We start from the raw sequence: 13,904 nt of genomic DNA, 5'->3' as shown, positions 1-13,904 counted from the left end.
AGAGCTTTCTTACTAGTTTATATATGTATGTATTTAAAATTAGATGGATTACACCAATAGTTATTATACCCTGAACCCATTGCAAATGGGAAATCAAGGTATAATAGTTTTGTGAAAAAGTATGTAGCAGGCAGAAGGAGGTGGCAGACCCCATAAAGTATATATATTCTTGATCAGGACGACAAACTGAGTCGATTTTGCCCTGTCTGCCTGTATGAACGCGTCGACCTCAGAAGATATACATATACAAATATACAAGATTTGACACTTTGTTCTTTGGTCACGCGCATATCGATTTTTCTCCAAATTTTATAACGACTTCCGATGTTTTGTTATCGCTCCTTATCAAAAATAAGTTATTTAATTATATCTCCTACACCTTTAGAGGTAAAGTCGCTTAATTTTAAATGCAGTTTTTAAGTAGTTTATAGAGTTTAATTTTTTTTTTAATATACCCCTACCCCAATATCCCTTCACCCTTAAAAGGCGCATTTCAAATACCAGACTCTTATGCTTTGGCAAATGCACACACTTAAATAATATAATCACAATCCAAAAGTTTCATGAAAGAATGTCCATCCACAAAATAATTAAATTTCCATAGTAGGCCCACATAGCAATGCATTGCAGCCCATGCATAGAGACTTTTGCTTTGGAATGTAAAACATAATTATTGACGCTTAACCGAAAAAATATATTTTATGCAAAAACTGTAATTTTCAATAATGCCGCACATGCCTAGAGGGTATCCATAGGCGACCCCTTGAATGAATTCATTCCCTTACTGTCAATGCCATGCACAATGGGCATCTATTACAACGCTTTTGTAGAAGTACATATATATGTATGTATGCTAGTACAGAGGTATCTGTATGCATATATCAGAAGATAACTGTCGCAGTAATGTAATGTAGTCTATTTGCGACAAATATGTGTAAACCAAAAATACTCGGACATTATACGGTATACAATGGGAAAAATTGTTTGCATATTCATGACCGAATTCAGTCAGACACACAATAAGAGATAGATAGAGAAAGATAGAGAGAAAAATATAATGACAGGGGGAGGGACGCGGGTACACTTCAGTCACCATTTGTGGACAGCATAACAAACAAAACCATTGAAAGGCACGCAAATCTCAGCTATGACCAAAATATTTGCCAAAGTTCGTGGAACGCACAATCAAAAAAAAAAAAAAAAAAAAAAAAAAAAGCGAGCAACACAGCGAGAGCGAGAGGCAGATTGAAATGGAGAGAGGTATTTCAGCTGTATTTGAGCTAAAGCTTTGCCAAGAAATCAAAGTGGCCTGGTTACAACTGAGAACCGAGTCCAAAGTCAGTCATGCAATCAAACAGATCGCCACATGGCAAGGCGGCAAGTAGAGTGGACGTTGTGGAGGTCTTTTCACTCTCACTCTCACTAGAATTAATGTCATCCCTATCGGCTGTGTTAATGACACACCGCCATTCCACCGCCCACCCGAAAACCGTACCAAAAATTGTTCAATTGTAAGCTACTCATATGGCGCTTGAACCAACTCATATCGTCTCTTCAGCCACACTACATACATACATATACGGTATGAGTATATTTGCCATCTTTGATGTCGAGGTCTAACCAAAGCCAAAGTCCATATATACATTTATATACAGTATATATTTATATGTATATATGTATGTTGATATCATTTGGACACAAATATTTGCCAAGCGTAAAGTAATAAAATCTTTCTTTGGCCAATAAATGCAATTGAATGTGAAAAGAGGTGGCTATGTAGTCCAAAAATAGAAAACGAAAATATCATGCACCCTTAGATATCCTACAGAATTCTTGTACATGATGTGAAGGACGGATATGCATCTGTTTTCTTGAGGAAAATTCACGATAGTAGATAACTGAATTTGTCTATGTACATATGTATATATGTATAATAATGCGATACTAGACATAATTGATCTTGGGTCAGAATAACGAACAACGTTACCCATATTGACAAGAATTTGCTATACCTAAACAATAAAATTGTAAAGCCCTTATTTTCTCCTACGAATTCATTTTAGACTTACACATATGTATGTATATGTATACACATACATGTTTACCAGAATCTCTATTGTCCGTATATAATAAAATTATACAAATATATTTTATTTAATCTCAAAAAAAAATTAAATCAGCAATAAGTAGTGTATTCGGCATTCGACGTCTTGTGAAAATGAAATGGAACATACTTGATATACCCTGAACCCATTGAAAATGGGATATCAGGGTATAATGATTTTGTGAAAAAATATGAAGAAGGAGGTGGCAGACCCCATAAAGTATATATATTCTTGTTCAGCACGACGAGCTGAGTCGATATAGCCCTGTCCGTCTGTCCGTCCGTCCATCCGTCCGTCTGTCCGTATGAACGCCGAGATCTCAGAAGATATAAGAGCTAAACAGCTGAGAGAATAAACGAAAATTTGATTATGTTTTTTGAGCCTCATTGGAATACTATTAGACGTGGATACTTCAGATTTACTGTGTATATACATATGAATACAAATATTTTGTATTCAACAGATTTAGGATACCAAGCGCCCCCTTCGACCCCAATTTGTAACAAGTAAGAAGACTCTAGTCGAGACTGCTCGACTAGGAGATACCCTAAACCCTCCATTCTGCATGCATAAGCCCGCGCTCTGCTAACGGCGCAGTAAGCAGCGACTGCGCTTGGGCTGCGCTGAAGTGTGGGCAATAGTATGAGAATTTACTTGGTGAATAACTTCTTTTGTAAACATACGATCTTAATGAAATTTTCAGGGCGTAATTATATGGTCAAGTCTCTAGTACTTCAAATACGTTTTTTACAAATTGGGGGCGAAGGGGGCGTGGTATCCAAAATCTATTGATTACAAAATGTTTGTATTCATCATATATATATACACAGTAAATCTGAAAAAACCATTATACCCTGATTTCCCATTTTCAATGGGTTCAGGGTATAAAAAACGTATTTTAGGTAGAAACTTGTGCTTTGGAATGTACACACATTTTGACCATATGATTACGCTTTGAAAATTTCATTAAGATTGTACGTCTAGAAATTAAATAATTCACCAAACAAATTCTCATACTATTGCCCACACTGCAGCGCAGCCCAAGCGCAGTCGCTGCTTACTGCGCAGTTAGCAGAGCGCGGATGCATTTGTATGTATGTAAATGTGCATAAAAGAAGTGCAGAATGATTAGAATATCAGCTTGGGGGGCTCAGGGTATCTCCTAGTCGAGCAGCCTCGACTAGAGACTTCTTACTTGTTATACCCTGTGTTTCTTGTGTAAACAGAAAGACGCGAAGAATTATTGAAATATCAGTTCTTTTTAATAGTATTTATACCAGCGACCAAAAGGCTTCAGCTCAATTGCCATTTGTTGACTTTAGAACGCAATAAAAATGTTGTCAAAGGATAAATAAATGCTCAGCTGCTCCCCAAAAGAAAAAACTAACAGACTACGAGATACCCACATCATTTGTCTCATGCTCACCTACCCAGCAACTTTACCAGGCGAATGTAATTTATGCATCATGTTTATACCCTGAACACATGGAAATGAGAAATCAGGGTATAATGGATTTGTAATAAGGTATGTAAAAGCAGTCGCAGACCCCAGAATCAGGACGTCAAGGTGAGTCGATATCGCCCTGTCCGTCCGTCCGTCTGCATAAGTGCGTCGATCTCAGAAGATGCAAAAGCTAAAGAGCTGTAATTTGGCGTGCATACTCGTGTATGCCATACGCAGTACAAGCTTATCTTATTTTTTCGATAAATCATCCGATAACTTTTTTATCGAAAATAATCAAAAATTGTTTTTTTCTTTTCAGCCTCATTTGAATACTATTAGACCTGGAAACTTCAGATTTACTGTATATATACAAATGACGCATATAGACATTTTGTAATTTACAGATTTTGGATACCACGCTACTTTGTTAAAAACGTATTTCAAATGTACATGCTTTGGAACATTTTGATTACGCTCTGATTATTTCATTAAGATTGAACGTCTAGAAATTAAATTATTCAACTAATGAATTTTCATAATATTGCCAACACTGCAGCATAGCCCAGGCGCAGTCGCTCCTAACTGCGCATTTAGCAGAGCGCGTTTTTACACGTGCGTGAGGATGCATGTGATTGTATGTACATATTGTATGTATATGCATAAAAAAAGTACAGAATGATTAGAATATCAGATTGGAGGGGTCAGCGCATTTGCTAGTCGAGCAGTCACAACTTGAGCCTTTTTACTTATTGTTTTAAACTGACTTCCCCAATCGAATTGTATGTGAGTAATAATGCCATCTTCTAGCGTCTATTTGCCACCGCAGACTTTGAGCTATCATCATCATTTTAGTTCAAGTGATAGAAAGTTGATCCAAAATAAAAAGCCATATCGCTTTTTCTTGGATTGACAGCGTTGCGTTGGTGGAGAGCAAGAAAGCCCAAATTGAACACTAGAGATACAGCCGTATGAAGATTCAAATCTGATCTGGCTATATAGTGATTCATACAATTCATTGAGCACTATTAATGGCAGATCCTTGAAATTCGGTAAGCCGCAAACGCTTATATTTCGTAATGTATTCGAGTTAGAGACCTCAAACATTAATATATAGCTGAGCTGAGCGCCTTCGAGGTTTCAAAATCCTGAAAAAGACAACATTTTTAAGCATAAGCTCCCAAGTTTTGTTACCATAGACGTCTGTTGACAATTAATCAAAGGCAGCATGTTTAACATAGTGTTATATATAAATTATAAAAGATTTCGTGTATTATCGGATCACTCAAACATCTCTCTGACTATTCTATCATATTATTATTATATTTCTTTCTACGTCGTATCACCCATATTTTGAGCACACTTCCATAGAGAAGGTCGAGACATTTGTAACCCAAAAACTATCAACATGAGCATCCGTCACTATATAGACAAATTTTTGTTGTTGTCGTGGCGACTGCATAGGATTCAGTGGAATCGGCCAATGGAGCTAATCTGGGTTGTATTCGCCCCCTTCGCGCTATGCTGCATTGCGGTCATCATGCGGTTAACCTCTAACATGTCTGAGCGCTTCAACAGTTTCTACGACCCAATTGATCTAGCCCAGAGCTGGTCCGATTTAATGGAGACGCTAACGATTCGCCAACAGATTACCCTCCAGCATAATAGGAGCCACAATGTCTTCACTCCGATGCTGGTGCTGGGCTGGGCGCCTGACGATTACAACATATTTGCGAAGATTATGGAGCTCTCCTTGCACAAACTGAAATTGATCGAGCTGCGCAGTTATACCGAGTGCTCCGAAATGAAGGCAGCTTTGCAGAACGAGTTTCTGTTCGCGGGCATTTGCTTTGATCAAGGTCAATTTGAGAAGAAATATATATTCATTGGCGACTTCCTGGACAAAGACGAGCAGGTACCGCCACACATCAACTATTCAATTTTGTATCCCAGTGAACTGCGCATGTTTAAAAGCACCTACATTGGCGATAACTGGAAGACAATCCATCACGACGATCCCAAAATGTCTATAATGCGACGCTTGAACGACGACAGCATAGATGGCCACTGCGCTTATGTCCGCGAAGGCTTCGCCTTCATCCAAATGGCCATAACCGAAACGTATTTACTGATCATGAGCAGATCGAATATCCCAAAGATTGTGTTGCGACGCTTTCCGGTGAATGGGCGTATCATTGACCCACAAATGAGTCGCATAAATCACTCAATACCCATTCTACTTATTTTCGGCTTTATGTTTCCGTCACAAGTCCTTGTCTGCGTATGTACCGATTTCGCATAGCTTGATAACAATACCCCTGCACATACTTATAATAACACTAATTTTCATACAACTATCTATACAGCAAGTCGTTCAAGAGAAACAGCGTCAGATACGTCTCTTCCTTATTAATATGAACATTGGCAACGTCATTCACTTTGTATGCTGGTTCTGCAAAGGACTCGTCTATATGCTGATCACCTCAATTCTTATAATGGGCGTCGTTAAGGTACGTAGATCCCACAATAAAAATGGGAAATCGGTTTTGTTAAATGTATCTATTCGAGCTTTTCTTCAAAAATCGAGAATTTGTCCCGTTATTTTGTTATCGATTAAAAACAAGATCGAAGGTCAGAAATAAATTTATATCTGCTGCATATTAAGGGCTAGATTCGCCAAATTATAAATATAGATTTATATGTACTTTATAAAATTTCAATTTTTGTTAAAACTTACCCCCAACCTCTATATCCACCCTCACCCTTAAATTTGTAAAATTCAAATACTACTGCTCTGGCAAATGCACGCATTTCAATGCTATAATTACGACCTGAAAGTTTCATGAAAGAAAAGTTATTGAACATTGAACCCAGTGCGTGTTTGTGTGCATGTACGAATAATTATTGTAATATAAGTTACTCAAAGTTGCTCAAAGGGTTCAGGGGATCTCGTAGTCCAGCAGTCTCGTCTAGAGCTTTCTTATTTATTTTGCTTTGTTTGTTAAACTTAGCTTGAAGATCGTACGAGAAGCATCAAATTTAGTATATATGATCATTTCCGATTCCACACTGTGGCAAAGTACAGTTTTTCTAGTATAATCGCAGGTAGCCTTCAATATCGGTAAATATTGATTAGTTCACAATGTGAGCATACGCCTGTTTTATCGATCTCAATCCATAATCTAATCTAAATACTCATCTACTGTGTAATTGAATGACAAAAGGTGCCTTGGAATGCTACGGAAACCATATTCAAGCAAACGCCATGGTATATTTTATTACTGGTGCTCGTCACATATAATATAGCAGCAACTAGTTTCTGTCTATTGATTGCCTCATTCTTCAAGAACAGCGCAGTGGCGCTGCGGGTTGTGACCGTACTCTGGATAATCACTTATTTGCCATTCTTTGTGATATACAACAACCGGGAGAAGATTGCTGCAACAATTACATATATATCCTGTGCGTTTCCCAACACTGTACTGGCTCTGATTTGCCAGAGCCTTCTGGAGCGTGAGATGTTCTCTGGAAAGCAGTGGGTGGATCAGGGCTATGCATTGAGCCATGTGCCCGAGCGCATCAGGGTTTATCAGGGCATATATATATTTATGATAACCACAGTTCTATATTCCGCCATCAGCATCTATATGGATGTATGGCACACGGGCGAAACGGCCGGCAGGCGGCGCAAGCAAGTATCTGCGCCCACCCATAGCGGCGACTTTACTTACCAGGACCGTGAGGATAGCTTCCTGCCGCAGGGCCCACAGCCGGTTGGAGTGAAGGCAACCAAAATCTATGAGGTAGAGCCGTCGCATCGACGCTTTAAGATCAAAATAAAAAAACTGTGCAAACGATATGCAAACAACACTCGCGGTGCCCTCAACTCATTCACATGGAATATTTACGAGAACGAGGTTACCGTACTGATGGGCCACAATGGGTGTGGCAAGACGACGCTGCTCAAGATACTTGCCGGCTTGGTGGAGCCGACACGTGGCGTTGTCATGGTATCCGACTTTAATATACAAACCGAACGGCATGATGCGTCTTTGCAACTTGGTCTGGCACTGAACGACGATCTACTTTCACCGGACCTAACTGTCAACGACCAGATTCGTTTCATATGCATGGTTAAAGGCATCTCGTGGAGTGATTCCTCCGAAGAGATTGATCTATATACTCAGATGCTACAGTTGACCAACGTGAGGCATACTAAGATAAAAAACCTGACCGCGAAGGAGCGAAGTCTACTCAATATTTGTTGCGCCTTTGCCGGTGGCAGTCCCATCATTCTCATCGACGATATTCATTCTGATCTCGATCTGATCACACAAAATCTCATCTGCAATCTCATCAACGAAGAAAAATTCAAACGCACCATCCTCTTGGTGTCCAACTCAACAGCGCTGGCCAGCCACCTGGCCGATCGTCTGGCTATCATGTCTAATGGGGAGCTCAAGTGCACGGGAAGCAAACCATTTCTACGTAATATGTACGGACATGGTTTTCGTCTGGTAAGGAAATGTACTTATAACACTTGTATCATATTGCGAGGACTACTAGGTTCACTTACGTTCTTACTTTCCCCTATAGCTCTGAACACGAAAGGGTAACAAAATGTTGTGTACTAAAGACATTTATTTATTTCAGTGTTTTGTCTCTAATCTATAGATCAACTATCTATCAACTCATCAGAAGTTCTTAGTCCGTTCCACTACCAACAGGCGTAGTTGCACTCAAAACGTAACTGTAATAATACTCATTCACAAAAGTGAAATGAGTATATTGGTTCTGTGCAATGTCAGTCCGTCTGTGCGTATAATCACAGTTTATTTAGGCGCTATTGAAGCTACAGATTTGAAATATGGAACACATACTCGTGTATATCTCCGATTTATAAATTGTTAAAATTTTCCCGAACCTCCCACTCGGATAAAACTGTATCTCCAAGAGGTTTATAGCTAAAACGCTGAAATTTTACACGTAAGCTAATGTTATGATTATATGAAGATTAATTAAGAAGGTTCTAGTCGAGACTGCTCGTCCGAGAGACATCCTGAACCCTTCAATCCGATATTCTAATCATTCTGCACACACGTACGTATCAGCACGCGCTTTGCTAACTGCGTAGTAAGCAGCAACTGCACTTGGGCTGCATTCTTTAGTACTTTAAATATTTGTCACGAAGGAGACGTGGTATCCATTACAAAATTTTTGTATTCCTTATTTGTATATGCATCTGAAGCCAGGTCTAAAAGTGTTCAAATTAGGCTGAAAAATAATCAATTTTTCGATTATTCTCGATAAAAAGTTATCGGATGAGTTATCGAAAAAATATGATAAGCTTGTACTGCGTATGGTATACACGAGTATATGTATGCCAAATCTCAAATAACTTTTGAGATCTAGGCGTTCATACGGACGGACGGACGCACGGACAGACGTACAGGGCTATATCGACTTAGCTCGTCACCCTGATCAAGAATGATGATTCCTTCCTTCACAAAACCATTATACCCTGTTTTCCCATCATATTTCAAATACTAGAGACTTCTGTTTCAGAATATTGTGATAACGTTCTGAAAGTTTCATTAAGATTGTACGTCTAGAAATCAAATTATTCAACAAACAAATTCTTATAATATTGCCCACACTGCAGCGCAACCCAATCGCAGTCGCCTGTGTATGTGCGTGTGTGTGTGCGAATTATTATTGAAATATCATTTGCTCGAAGAGTGCAGGGGATCTCGTAGTCGAACAGTCTCAACTACAGCTTTTCTACTTGTTTCCATTCAATTTTTTGGACGCTATTGATGCTAGAGACCTCAAATTTCATATATATGCTTCGGCTGACCACCCAAGACCAAAAGGCTTCGACGGCAAACCGAAAAAGTTTATATCTCATAAAATATAACTAGTTACTACTTACTATTTACTAGTAACCTCCTCCGTCGCTGACCCAAAAATAACTTTTACGCCTCTTAAGGGGAGTGGCATATCGAAAAATATCTTTTATTTTTCGAATTATGCAGTTATGGTACCGTTAGCGCGTTCTCAAAACTGGACAAAATGAGAGTCGGTAACGCCCGACTGCAACGTTCTTATTTGTTTTTATGTACTTCAGTAATAATTGCATTATTTTTTTCAATCTCGTAGACCTGTATTAAAGGTAAAGATTTTGATTTATCAGAGCTGCAAAATCTGTTAAGCAAATATCTACCGAATCTGACAGTGGAAAGCGATATTGGGAACAAAATTACATATGTGCTTGAGACCAAGTACGAGGATAAATATCCCAACCTGTTCGATGACCTGGAGGACGAAATGGTAAATCTTGACATAATCAGTTTTCGCATACGTGACACGTCATTGGATGAGATATTCTTCCGGTTTGGATCCGAAGATGGAGATTTGAGCGGAGAACCAGCGATGTTGCTAGACGACTTGAAAGTGGTCTTCGAAGACTCGGACAATGTTGGACGTGCCAAAGGAGGAAAGCTTACCAAAATGCGTATGCTGGCCTTACTTCAAACGCGCTTGATACTTAATAAGCGCCAAATTCCCATGAAAATCATCCACGCCTTCGCTATATTGATAGCCGCCATATGCACCTTCTCCTCATTGATTTTTTTTGGGAAGGACTATCAGCTGGTACCTATGTCCTATAATCTAACTCAGATACGCAATATTGATGCATTTGTGGAAATGATGTCAAATAGTCTGGATGTACTTGAAATGCAAGAGTTCTTTATAGAATTACTCTTCTGGTATGATGGTCATGTTAAAATATTAAAGACAATGGTCAATTCGGACTTCCACTTATTATTGCAAACCGACTTTAATCGGGTCGTTAACTATCGCTACATATTCGGTGCTTCGCTTGATACGGACATAATTACCGTCTGGTATAACAATATACCACTTCATGCCGTACCGTATGGCCTCAATTTGGTTCACAATGTTGTTGCACGGTAAGTCCCTCATTTGTTGCTCGTACTTCTCATTAGGAATAGATAGGGAAGAATATAAATAAAGTGTACAAACAATATCTAAGGCATCATCATGATCTATTGAGGGTCACAATAGTGAGACTTCAAAAGTATACAGATCTACAGATAAGCTCTTTACATTCTTTAGCCCTTTAGCTCACATACTCGACGAGAACTTAGGGTACCTCCTCGTCGACTAGATAGTTAATGGTGTGGCTTGATAACACAGATAATATAATCTGCAGTAGTAAAACAATCAAAAGTGCTCTAGTCGAGACTGCTCGACTAGGAGATACCCTAAACCCTCCAAGCTGATATTCTAATCAGTCTGCACTACTTTTATGTACACATACATACATACACATACATAGCAACGCACTCTAACTGCGCGGTAAGCACCGATTGCGCTTGGGCTGATAGTATGAGAATTTAATTGTTGAATAATATTTCTTGTAAAACGTGATCATAATATATATTTCAAAGCACAAGTCTCTACTGCTTAGAATACGTTTTTTACAAACTGGGTGCAAGGAGAAATCGTATCCAAAATCTGTAAATTACAAAGTCTTCGTATTCTCTGCAGATCGAAAAGTGTTCAAATTACACTAAAAAAACGAAATAAATTAGTCGATTATTGCCGATAAAAAATAAATCAGATGAATTAATATCATAAACTCCTACTGCGTAAGATATACACGATTATACATGCAAAATTTCCGTCTCTAGCTGTCATATCTTCTGACATCAAGGCGTTTATACAGACGGACGTACAACGATCAGAGGGACAGGGCTATATCAAATCAACTCATCACCCTGATCGAGAATATATAGTTTATGGGGTCTGCGATGCTTCCTTCTGCCTGTTACACACTTTTCACGAATCCATTTTCTTATAAATAGTATCGCTATATAGGAAGCACTGAATTAACAGTCTCATTTTAGTGGGAACTTATGTATGAAGAATTTAATTATGTTTTTCCTCACTGTAGACGCTTTTTCAACGACGAGGCTTCAATCGATGTGACACTGGAACCGCTGCCATTCCAGGCCAATGTGAACGCGTTGCCACAGACGCCGTTTTCTTTGGGCACGATGATGGCCATAAATTTCTCGTTTATATTTAGCAACCTGTGGATGAGCGTTGCAATTTCTAGCATAATGGACCATCATTTCAAGAAGCAGCAGTATCTCACCGGAATGGGTCTAACCGTCTATAGCTTTTGCATGTTTGTCTTCGATTTCATACGGGTTGTATTGCTAACTCTGATGATAGTAGTGGTAGTATCGTTCTACATTAATCCTCGACACGATGTGCATTTATATTGTCAGTATTGTGCTTAAACGAACGATGGATCCTTATTTAGTTATTGAAATATCCTTGCTTCCACAGGCTGGATTTTTGTCGCACACGTCTTCAACGGTTTCTCTGTGGTCACATTATCCTACCTGCTCGGCGTCTTGCCCATCCATCCGAACAGTGCATTTATTGCAATATCAAGCTTTAATGCACTGGGTATCATCATGTTCGTTATAACTGTCAGCGACTATCTTGTCGATATGAACGGTGTTTTCCAACTGCTTCCCCAATACACGTTCGCTGAGGTGATTTTCAAATTGGTTTTCCTGTACGAGTATGATTGGCTCTGCAGAGACTCTAATATCAACTTCCTATCGACGGTGGTTGAAAAGTGCAATATATTACCAAACTGTTGCAGTTGAGTACCTCCATCTCTCGTTCATACTCACTCAATTGACATCTCCTGATCCACAGCCGCGTACAATTACTGGAGTGGTGATTTTGGTGTGGTCGTTGATGTTATAATGATGGTAGTCGCCGTTGTCGTGCCGCTAGTTATTTTTCTTGTGATAGAATACTATACTCTTATGAGATGCAAATGCCAGACAGTACCGATGACAAGTAAGCGGAAGCAGAATCCGAGCGAGTCGCGCATAGATCGTCAGGCTCCCCTTAGAGTGGACGAATCGGTTCTTGCCGAACGGAATCTCGTAGAGAATCTAAAAGACAATGAACGATCAAACTATGCTGCCATCTTTCAGGGCATAGGCAAGAGCTATGGCAAAAAAATTGTTATAATACGTTTTGACCTCATTATACCCCAGTAAGTTTCGCACAGATATTCTTATGCCAATGCTCCGTAATCGGCCTCTAATCGGAACATAATGTATTTCGCAGTGCCGAATGCATTGGTCTAATGGGATACAACAATTGCGGCAAGACGACAATTGCCAAAATGATTATTGGTGACATACAATCATCGTATGGACGGATGTGGATTGGGGGCTACAGCACACAGAAGGAACGCTCCAAGTGCTATCCTTTGTTGGGCTATTGCTCTCAGCATGAATCTCTGCCGAGAGACTTTACACCATACCAACTGTTGATCATTCAGTCGATGATGCACGGGGTGTCCAAAAAGCTTGCCACTCCAATATGCGAGGGATTGTCACATTTGCTGGGCTTCCAAAGCTGTTACCACCAGCTGCTCAAGCTTTGCACCACCGGGCAAATAAGGCGCATTGGATTCGCTCTAGCTATATTGGGCGATCCGATGTTAGTTTGCGTAGATGGACCACCTGGCGGCATCGATCCAAATGGCAAGCGTACCCTGTTCAGTCTGACTTCCTATATGCAAAGTCGTGGTTGCAGTTTCCTGTACTCGAATCTGTCGGCTTTAGACTGTGAGCGATTGTGCCAGCGCGCTCCGATTCTATATGATGGCAAGTTATGGACGATTGGCTCACAGAGAGAGCGCTATCGACGCGGCTATGAGCTGGAGGTGCGCTTCAAGCGTAAGGCTAATGCCGACATTAGCACGGCAAGAAGCACCTGGGATCGTATCAACAAGTTTCCCGTTTCGCCGCACAACAAATTGATTCTTTTCGTTCAAATGAAATTTCCTGAGGCAATTCTACAGTAAGTACTTGGAAGCACATTACTTATATACACTTAACTAACTATATTCCTGTTAACCTACAGGCAGCAGCACGATAATGCTATGGTCTACTATATACCTCGTAATTCGATTAGTTTTGCAGAAATATTCCAGATCATACGCAAGGATGCGTTCGAATTGAATATTGAGGATTTCTATATAACCCGAAATATTATTGGGGGCATGCACTCCCACCTATTTGACACTACAATCTTTAGGGATATGAAATAACACAATTCATGAGTTTTAGTTTTTAGAGACGGCAACTCCGTCTTGCCCTTTCAAGTAAATCATGCAGTTTTCCTTCTAATACTATTCTTTAGCGTTTTATCAAATTAAGTTCAAATGATCCTCCGATTTCAATAATACCGAAGTATCAAAAGCTGAAACCAGGTATTTGTGGCAAAGAAAA

The 13,904-nt window shown here is 39.5% G+C and overlaps 1 protein-coding gene across 4 annotated transcripts; it reads left to right on the top strand.

The window, feature by feature from the left end:
- The first annotated feature begins 4,889 nt into the window (after window positions 1–4,889).
- Window positions 4,890–13,817, top strand: LOC108655417 (phospholipid-transporting ATPase ABCA3). Of its 4 annotated transcripts, XM_089264598.1 has the most exons (10): window positions 5,346–5,461; window positions 5,521–5,827; window positions 5,913–6,056; window positions 6,771–8,063; window positions 9,706–10,520; window positions 11,528–11,862; window positions 11,929–12,252; window positions 12,310–12,658; window positions 12,733–13,473; window positions 13,537–13,817. In XM_089264598.1, exons 2-10 carry the CDS (start codon window positions 5,570–5,572, stop codon window positions 13,721–13,723), a joined length of 4,446 nt encoding a protein of 1,481 aa, XP_089120724.1. In that variant the 5' UTR covers window positions 5,346–5,461; window positions 5,521–5,569; the 3' UTR covers window positions 13,724–13,817. The 4 variants fall into 4 exon arrangements, with proteins under 4 accessions (XP_017962617.1, XP_089120723.1, XP_089120724.1 ...); XM_018107128.3 differs by having other exon boundaries at window positions 4,890–5,827; XM_089264597.1 differs by having other exon boundaries at window positions 4,890–5,827; window positions 12,733–13,477; window positions 13,541–13,662.
- The last annotated feature ends 87 nt before the right edge of the window (window positions 13,818–13,904 follow it).

The sequence above is a fragment of the Drosophila navojoa genome, chromosome X (assembly GCF_054131105.1).
Source record: "Drosophila navojoa isolate 15081-1374.11 chromosome X, UAZ_NAV_1.0, whole genome shotgun sequence".
Classification (NCBI taxonomy): Eukaryota; Metazoa; Arthropoda; class Insecta; order Diptera; family Drosophilidae; genus Drosophila; species Drosophila navojoa.
This window is presented reverse-complemented; position numbering and strand designations above follow the sequence as displayed.